This window comes from Arachis hypogaea, chromosome 14 (assembly GCF_003086295.3).
Source record: "Arachis hypogaea cultivar Tifrunner chromosome 14, arahy.Tifrunner.gnm2.J5K5, whole genome shotgun sequence".
Taxonomy (NCBI): Eukaryota; Viridiplantae; Streptophyta; class Magnoliopsida; order Fabales; family Fabaceae; genus Arachis; species Arachis hypogaea.
Window position 1 is genome coordinate 48,553,016 of NC_092049.1, and position 9,485 is coordinate 48,562,500.

Consider the following 9,485-nt stretch of genomic DNA (forward strand, 5'->3'; position numbering starts at 1 on the left):
CTAGCTCGCGAGGCACACTGCGCAGTCGCGCACCCCAGCCTCCACCCCCATCTTCTTCTTCTCCTCGCCCCATCTATCATCGCAGCAGCAACACCAGCCGCCGCCGCGCCTCCCTCACCACCGGCGACTTGCCCTCCCTCATCATCGCCTTCTCATCCCCCTCTCACCGCCACCCATTCTCTTTCTCACTCTTCTCTCCCACCGCGCCACCGTCACCGCCACCGCGCCGCCATCACTGCCTTCCTCTCTCTCTCTCTTCCCTTTTCTCATCCCCCTCTGCCCGACTCACCACCGTCAACCTCCTCACACCACTCTGTTCTGCTGCCTTATCCCCCCCATTTCCATTTTCAGTTTTCCCGGCTCCCAGGTTCCTGCTCCATTTCTGCTATCTCTGTTTCTATTTTCCCTTTTTCATTTTTTTGTTAATTCCTAGAATTGCATGATCAGTTAGCATTGGACTGTTGTATGTTAGGATTAGTTAGAAATACTTGCGGTTAGGTAGCTAGGACTGGATAGAGGATTCTAGGCCTGATAAGTGCTCCGTACGTGCTTACTTGCTGTTTGTCTGTTTGAATGTTGTATGCTGCTTTTGGCCTACCTTATATGCACTTCTTGTTGCCTGAAGGCTATACCACTGCTGCTGTGCTTAATTGATGCTGCTTTCTTACTGTTTGTGCTATTCTGTTATCCGGGAACGTCCAATTTTAAGCTGGAATGCTGCCCGATTTTCAAGGAAATTAGTTTTCTCTTATTCTTTATTTCAGTTTTGGGCAACTTTCCGTTTCCTTTTTGACTTCCCGGATTTGCACAATCATTGTGAACATGCACCACAATTTCTCGTTCAATTGAGCCTATATATCATCATATCGCTAATCCACTTTTCTAACTCACTAATTTCTTTCACCATTTTACTTCCACTCACTTTTAACCCTCTTTAACAATTCTTTCATGAATATGATGATATTGGTGTCTTTTGCATATGTGATGTTACCTTTAATGGGATTACGATTTTGGTTCATTCACTTATGCTTACTTGTTCACTTTTACATATTCAGTGCGACATCATGCTTGGTCTTTGATAATTGTATCCTGAACATGCTTTCTCGTTACATGCTAAATGTTTTATATATTCTATCACATTTTTTTTCAGGATGTCGGATAAGGGCAAAGCCGTCGCCACCACCTCCAAAAAGAGAAAACACTCTACCCCCTCCACTCCTTCCATCTACAAGAACTATGCCAGAAATCCATTGCAGGACGAGGATAAAGAGAACCAGCTGTTGCCTTCTACCGATCCGGGCAAATTCCCCAATCTCTACTGTGAGCTTCGGTTTTCTAGGTATCGAACCATGAAGCTAAATATTGAGAAGAAGTTGCTCCTACCTAATGATGTGAGACGGCGCATTAACGGTCGGATCCTTGAGTTAGGTATTGATTTTGTGGACCGGGATTTGGGTGACATCAACATATCTTGGGTGAAGGAATTCTACTGCAATTTTTTCCGTCCGACCTTGGATTCGGTTCAGGTGCGGGGTAGAGAGATTCTGCTCACCGAGGCCGCCATTGGGGGATGTTATGGATGCGGGCAACACCAAGCCGAAGGGGATGTTATTCACTCATTTGACCAGGGAGGCCAAGACTTGGCAGATGATCTTCGCCCACTACGTCCTGCCTACCACCCACTTTTCTAAGGTCCCCATGGAGATGCTTTTGCTGATAGGGTGTGTTATGGAGGGGAAGGATGTCTCCTTCCCTAGACTTATCCGGCAGTGCATGTGGCGGGCGCATATTCGTGGCCTGCTTCCATTTCCTACATTGGTCACGAGTATGGCGGCCTTAGCTGATGTCCCATGGTCAGATGATGATGTGCGACCACCACCCGTTGATGCAGATGACAGGGAGGTTACTATCCCCTGGGGTGTTTGGGTGCACGAGAGACCATCTGCTAGCCGCCGCTCTCGGGCTAGGGCTGCCATAGGGACACCTTCACCACCAGCCCCTGCAGCTGGCCCATCATCTTCTACAGCCGCAGCTCCTCCACCATCTACAGACCCTCCGGCAGCACCTGAGCCTACATATCTCCTGGTCCAGCATCTCTTCCGGTTCCTAGAGCGAGAGCGACGCCATGTCAGACGCCGTTTGGATCGGATGGACCAGGCGCTTCTCTCTCTAGGCGCTGAGCTACCTCCGCTTCCTGATTCTCCGGCCTCCGATGAGCAGGATCCTCAGGAGGAGGACACGGAGGCACCAGCTCAGCAGGATGCCCCTGACACTACGGAGCCGGCACATATGGAGGCACCACCTCAGACTCAGGAGGAGCCTGTTCCTCAGCCTGTTCCTCAGCCGGTCCCACAGCCACAGACAGAGCCAGAGCCTATCGTTGCACCTCCCACTGATCCTCCGGTTTAGCATCGACGACGATGCTTGATTTTAAGTGTGGGGAGGGCACCGGTAGCATTATTTGGGAACCGGTGAACTCTTTTTCGGCCTAGTTATCTCATTTTGCACATTTTTGTATATATTTTGATGCATTTCTAGTTTGCTTTGGATACTTTTATTGCTTATTTTGGATTTTAGATATTTTGATGCTTTTGGATACTTTTAGATATTTTGGATGATAGATTCCATATTTCAGTTTGATTTTTCTTTATACATTTTCGCATATCTCCTTTTGTATATTCTCCTTTTAGTTTGTGGTTGTGATTAGAAATCATGTTTTAAGTAAAACTTAGTCACCCTTTTTGCAGAAGAAATTGGTTTTGAGTGAGAAAAAGAAAAGGGTAAACTAAGAAAGATTTTTGAATTTTTCAATCACAACAATGCTTAGTCAAACATTGAGGTTTTTCAAGAAAGTCTAATTATAGGGCATTAACCCAATTGATTGAAAGAAAATTTTTGAAACTTGCTTGAGATTCATACCTTGTGAAGCATGTATTGAACTGAGAACACAAGCTTGTGAGACTTGAGCCTATTGATGTGGTTACATTTTATAACCATTCATTTTCCATTCTTGTGTGAAATTGTTCTCTTTCCATGATTGTGATCCTTAATTTGCTTGATTCTATATGTCCACTTATTTCTTGTGTTTGTGCATTTATATGATTGAGGCCATTATCTCATTTGCCACTTACCCAAATAGCCAACCTTTACTCTCCATTGTTAGCCAATTTTGAGCCTATGCTTAACCAACTCATTCTTATTTTAGCTTATTACAAGCCCAAGGCGGAAAACCAATGAGAAGTCCTTGTTTGGATCTTTGAATAGCCTAGGCTAGTGAGAGTGTGTATTATTCAAAGTTGGTGAGGCTTGGGAACGTGGGATAGGGTAAAGGGGACAATACACTTTTCTGTTTAGGAATTGGGCACATATTCATGTATTAATCAAATGTAGAGACCTTATGCATTGATGTTCTTGTATTTAGTTTGAAAGAAAAAAAAGAGAAAAAAAATAAAATAAAATAATATATATATATATATATATATATATATATATATATATATATATATATATATATATATAAAAAGAAATGATGAAAAGAAAAAAATAAAATGAAAGAAAAAAAGAGGAAAAAAATAAAAAGGGACAAAATGCCCCAAAGTGAAGTCAATAAAAAGGAATCAATGCATAGGTGTTGTGAATCAAATACGAATGCATGAGTATGTAAGAAAAAGTGAAGAATGGGTAGTTAGAATAGCTTGCATTTGTATAGGTCATTAAATAGGTTAGGTGGGAAAGTCTATGCTAATCAAAGATTCAAATCCTAGTCCACTTGACCATAAATGACCCTACCTTGGCCCTAACCCCATTACAACCTAAATGAAAGACCTCATGATGAATGTATGCACGCATTGAATAAATGTTGATTGTTAGAAGAAAATCAAATCTTGGAAAACATGATTAGAAGAGAATTGAGTGGATTAACCCTTAAACACTTGAGTGAATAGAGCGGATACACATCCGGTGAGGGTTCAAAAGTTCAATTACATGCATTTCACCTATATTATCTATATTCTTGCAAGTTTGAACTCCTTTTAACAATTCAATACAATTGTGGTTTGGACTTGGTCCTTATTACTTAGCTCTTGTACTTACACATGCTCTCTTGGGAATTGATTTGTTTGAACTAAGCATTTCCAATTGCCTTAGATAGTTGCATTTAGATAGGACTCATATAGTTTAGTTGCATTCAATAAATGCCATACCCCTTAGTTCCTTCTTATTTTAGCATGAGGACATGCTAAGGCTTAAGTGTGGGGAGGTTGACAAACCCCAATTTGACGGTTTGTTTTGCCTTGAATTTAGAACATTTTGATAACCTTTTGTCACATTTAGCCTAAGAATTAGCATGGTTTTGTTATCTCTTCCATGATTGTGCTTAAGTGTAAAAAAACATGCTTTTTAAGCCTTGTCTTGGTAAATTCTAGTTTCTGTTTGATTCCATACGATGCCTTGATGTGTTTGCTAGTAACCTCAGGATTGAAACTAGGCATGGATCAAAGGAAGCAAGGAAGGAAGCAAGGAAGGAAGCATACAAGTGGAGAGAAGCATAAAAAAGTCAAAGAAGCAAGGTCAGCCATGCACGCGCACGCGCACAAGGCGCTCGCGCGCACATTGCAGAATCGACCAGGGACGCGCACGCGTACCATGCGCGCACGCGCCGATGATGGCACATGACCTCATTAATGCAACACGTGCCTGGCGATTTTGAGAGGTTTTCTGAACCCATTTTGGCGCCAAATTGCTAAGGGAAAGGAGTAAAAGGATGAAGGATTAAGGGAGGATCATCATTCATGACTTAGGATCATTGATCACTTTAGATGTGAGTGACCATTAGTTTTAGTTTTTAGTTTTTAGTTAGTTTCTAGAGAGAGAAGCTCTCCCTTCTCTCTAGGATTAGGATTAGGTTTAGGTTAATCTCTCTTCTTAGATCTAGGTTTAACTCATGCTTTGATTCACTTTTCATTTACCAATTCTTAATCTTCTCCTCTTCCTCTTTCTAGATGTGTGCTTTAATAATTGTAATCCTCCATTTTTGTTTTGGATATATTGTTGTTCCTTGGTTTTCTTTCAATAATGCAACTTGAGGTAATTCATGATAACTGTGATTTCCTTGATTGTTGTTGTTAATTCCTTTCAATAATTGTTGATTAGACTTCATTCTTGTTGTTGATTTACTATACTTTTCTTTTGTGCCTTCCAAGTGTTTGATGAAATGCTTGGTTGGATTTTAGTGTAGATTTTGTTCCTCTTGGCCTAGGTAGAGTAATTAGTGACACTTGAGTTATCTAATTCCTTTGTTGATTGATAATTGGAGAGATTGCTAATTGATTTGAAAGCCTCCAAAGCTAGTCATTCCTTTAGGAGTTGATTAGGACTTGAGAAATCAAATTGATTCACCCACTTGACTTTCCTTTAATTAGTAAGGGTTAACTAAGTGGTAGCAATGAACAAATCTCATCACAATGGAAAAGGATAACTAGGATAGGACTTCTAATTTTCACACCTTACCAAGAGCCTTTTATAGTTGTTAGTTTATTTTCATCGCCATTTACTTTTCATGCTTCTTATCCAAAACCCCAAAATAACTCATAACCAATAACGAGACACTTCATTGTACGTCCTAGGGAGAACGACCCGAGGTTTAAATACTTCGGTTTATAAATTTTAGGGGTTTGTACTTGTGACAAACAACTTTTTTTGTATGAAAGGATTAGTGATTGGTTTAGAAACTATACTTTACAACGAGATTTCATTAGTGAAATTCTAAACCGTCAAAAATCCTATCGTCAACCACTCATCAGCGCAACTCGTCAGCGCTGCTCGTCAGCAGCAACCCGTCAGCGCCAACCTTCATTCTGCTACTGCCGACGTCTATGATGTTTATCCATGAATCGGCGGCAGGATCTGGAAGGAAACAATCGGTGGCATCTCCGTCGTGCTCGGCACCGGATGCATCGCTGGGGCGGTGGTAAAGATTTGATTCCTGGTTTAGGGTTTTAACTTGATTTTCTATTTTCTTTATTTGTCTAAACTTCTAATTATTTGATTTTTTTATCATTTTACTAAGCTTTAAATTATTTAATTTTTTGTTATGATTTTTTATTTATTTGTTCTAATTTTTTTCAGAGGATTTGTTTCTGTTCTGATTGTTTTTAGGATTTTCAGTTATGATTATTTCTTGTTGGTTCTGATTATTTGTTCTGATTATTTCTTGTTGGATCGTTTTCTGCTTTTGTATTTTCTATCTTGTTAATAATCTTGTGTTGTCATCTCAAGTTGTGCTTTATTTTTAGTTTCAGGGTATTCTGGCTGATATATTGAAATCCCTTGGTGACAACAAGAATCACATGAGAGAATGTGCAATCAATGCTTTGGATTTGTGGCTTGCTGCTGTTCATCTTGAGAACTTGAAACCATATGGAGGCCTTCAAAGTAGGGTTTTGTATCATAGCTCATTCTTAATCTAGTTTGTTGCTCAGGGTTAATGATTAACATGAGTATTGTTATGTTTATTTTCTTTCCCATGCAATATTTGTGCTTAGAATCATTTGAGGGCAACTAAAGTCACTGCAAATTCGCATTGAATACACTAGCCACTGGATATAAGATTCTTGGTATACTATACCCTGAAGATCTATTGTGATTATAAAATAATTTTGCTTGGTGATTGTACTGAATTATTGTCTGGAAAATTTGCCAATCATGAGCTTTCATTAAAATGTAATTTATTGGTTGAAGGCACTTCATGGAGGAAGTTATTGTTTTACTTTTTCACATGAAGTTGGAGGATATTGATGTGACATTTTATTTGGCTTTTGTCTTGTTTATATCTCTTGGCCTTTCTGAGTTGTTTCTCTTCTATGATCATTCTGTGCAGGTGAGGACATATGGAGATTTGTTGGAAAGCTAACAGATGCTCAAAAAAGCATGTTAGATGAGAAATTTAAGTGGAAGGTTAGTGCACACGTTGCTCCTTTTTTATTCCTTTTCAGATTTATTGAAGTACTGATGATGATGGGAGTAATTTGTCAGGTTCGCGAGATGGAAAAAAAGAAGGAAAGCCAGGGGAAGCAAGGGCTATTTTAAGATGCTCTGTCAGGGAAAATGGGTGTGTAGTATTATTATTATTATGTCTTTGAATATTATTCACATTATGCAGTTATGGCTGGAAATTTAGACCCCTAATTTATTTCCTTCTGGTTGGAGTTCTTTCTTTTGTAAATCTAAAAAAGAAGTTAAAAATATAACGATGAATAATGAAAAATGTGATAAATCTTTCGAGAATGTTCTCAATCTCTAGCTAAAATGTTCAAGCTTCTATGTGTGTTGCTTTGGTTTCAGGTCTAACGTTGCTGAGCAGAGTGGTGAAGTGACTAGATCTCTTTCTGGTCCAATTTTGAGGTATGCTGAAATTTTTGTCTAGTTTCTTTTCCTTTTGCTCCTTAACTATAGAGGATTTTTCTGCCTAAATTAATACATAGTTCCTATACTCCTATGTATCCCTAATATCTTGCTTTTTGATTTGTTAGGAAAAATTTCGCTCAACTGGAGGTTGAGAGACAATCAATGCCGTACCCCATGGCCGTTGCTAGTGGCCCCACATATTGGAATGAAGCACTTGATATTATTTCTTTTGGTTCTCCTGAGCAAGTAATCATTTTTCTTATTACATTTTCTAAAATGCGGTTAACCTTTCTAGAATTATCATAGTAATAAAAACAAGTATGACATATAAGATATGCCTTTTGACTTTTATTTTCCTGGCTTCTCTTCATGAAACTAGAAAATGAAGTTTAAGCTCTTATTTCAAAAATATTTTTGTGCTGCAGTCTGTTGAAGGAATGAAAGTTGTTTGTCATGAATTGGCTCAGGCGACTAGTGATCCTAAAGGCAGTGCTATGGATGAACTTGTAAAAGATGCAGATAGACTAGTTGCCTGCCTCGCTAATAAGGCAAGATATTCCTAACAATCAATCCCCTTTATCTGATTAGAATGATTTTCAAGTGCTGATTTCATCATGCTTTAATTTTAAATAGGTTGCAAGGACTTTTGATTTCAGTTTGACAGGAGCTTCATCACGATCTTGTAAATATGTGCTCAACATTGATGCAGGTAAATTTTATTGTTATTATTTCAAAAGTTTGTAATATTTTGTAACTTGCAATAGTTGCTATTTACTAATCCTGTCCTTGGCTCTGTCCAGACTTTTCAGAATAAACGTTTGGCATATGCTATGAAGGAGAGCACTCTTGACAGTCTTATTACTGAGCTTCTTCTGTGGCTTTTGGATGATAGGGTTCCTCATATGGATGATGGAAGCCAGTTATTGAAAGCACTGAATGTGTTGATGCTTAAGATTTGGTTAGCAATTTTTTATTTTTTATTTCTTGTTGTACAGAAAATTTGGACATGCTATGGCAAATGCAAGATTGTATGCCAAAAGCTTCACAAAATTTATATTTATAATTGGTTTTCTAACTAATGATTCTTAATACAGGATAATGCGGATCGGACATGGTTGAAATTAGTACTAATTTTGCAATAGTTGTATAGTTCTCATGCATACAGGTTACTGCTTCCCAATAGCTTCTCCACCTCCAACAGCTATACAAGAGTTGAGTGCAACCATTCTAGTGCTTAAAATTAGTCCGGATGTTGTTTAGGAATCAGATTAGATTTTTTCTAACATAGAATTGTAATTTTTTAAATGTTTATTTTGGACGTTGAATTTATTTTTTCTTAAATGTTTTATTCATGTTTTATCATGTACATAATTCATATAAATAAATGAAAGATTAATTTTTTAGTATTTTATTTTATTTTATTTGAAAGATTAACTTATCAGTATTTCTGTTTTTTTTTCTTTTTTTATTTAAAAAAGGGTTAGGCCACGCTTTTGAAGTGTAACAACAAGTTTTTATCTTTCGGCACGCTTTAAAAGCGTGGATGTATATCTGTCTTCTGGCACGCTTTAAATGCGTGGCTACAGGGTTATACATACAGCCATGTTTTTAAGCGTGCCAATAGATAAAAGCGTGGCAAAAAGTAAAGCGTACCAATAGATCAAGAAAAGCGTGGCAATAGATCAACCGGCACGCTAGCAGATGTGACCCTTTTAAAAGCGTGCCGATAGCTCAAAAAGCATGGCGAAAAGCTGTCGGCACTCTTTTTAGCACTTTTCGGCACACTTTAAAAGCGTGGCAGAAAAATTATTTTCTTATAGTGATAACACCAAACTTAAACTTTGCTTGTCCTCAAGCAAACAAAGAATCATGCAATAAAGTTTGACAATCCAAGGTAAGAAGAATAGCAATTTAATGTTCATGGTTAGCTAGTTTTCTATGCATGCTACAATCACAAAAGAAATTCAAATTATTGATGCTTTTATCTAGCTCATTTTATGAAATCTTTTCTTTATGTTTGTTCCTTGAAACAAGCTTTTAATTCTCTTCTCATCTTATTCTTTTGGGTCCTTTGCACCATG

General features: G+C 38.3%; 1 protein-coding gene and 1 long non-coding RNA gene across 2 annotated transcripts; both read left to right on the plus strand.

Moving 5' to 3' along the window:
• The first annotated feature begins 6,576 nt into the window (after positions 1 to 6,576).
• LOC112740388 (uncharacterized) lies at positions 6,577 to 7,088 on the plus strand. Its single transcript, XR_003171129.3, has 3 exons — positions 6,577 to 6,614; positions 6,878 to 6,954; positions 7,033 to 7,088. It is a non-coding gene; the product is annotated as an uncharacterized lncRNA (long non-coding RNA).
• A 168-nt stretch (positions 7,089 to 7,256) lies between these two features.
• Positions 7,257 to 8,664, plus strand: LOC112742583 (protein MOR1-like). The gene is made up of 6 exons (XM_025791823.1): positions 7,257 to 7,285; positions 7,342 to 7,401; positions 7,530 to 7,650; positions 7,830 to 7,952; positions 8,038 to 8,113; positions 8,570 to 8,664. Exons 1-6 carry the CDS (start codon positions 7,257 to 7,259, stop codon positions 8,662 to 8,664), a joined length of 504 nt encoding a protein of 167 aa, XP_025647608.1.
• Positions 8,665 to 9,485: the final 821 nt, after the last annotated feature.

Excerpts from the sequence above, each read along its gene's own strand:
- LOC112742583 (XM_025791823.1), top strand. The coding sequence starts at position 7,257 with ATGAAAAATGTGATAAATCTTTCGAGAAT. Across the intron at positions 7,402-7,529 it reads CTTTCTGGTCCAATTTTGAG|GAAAAATTTCGCTCAACTGG; the intron begins GTATGCTGAAAT and ends TTGATTTGTTAG. Across the intron at positions 7,651-7,829 it reads CTTTTGGTTCTCCTGAGCAA|TCTGTTGAAGGAATGAAAGT; the intron begins GTAATCATTTTT and ends TTTGTGCTGCAG.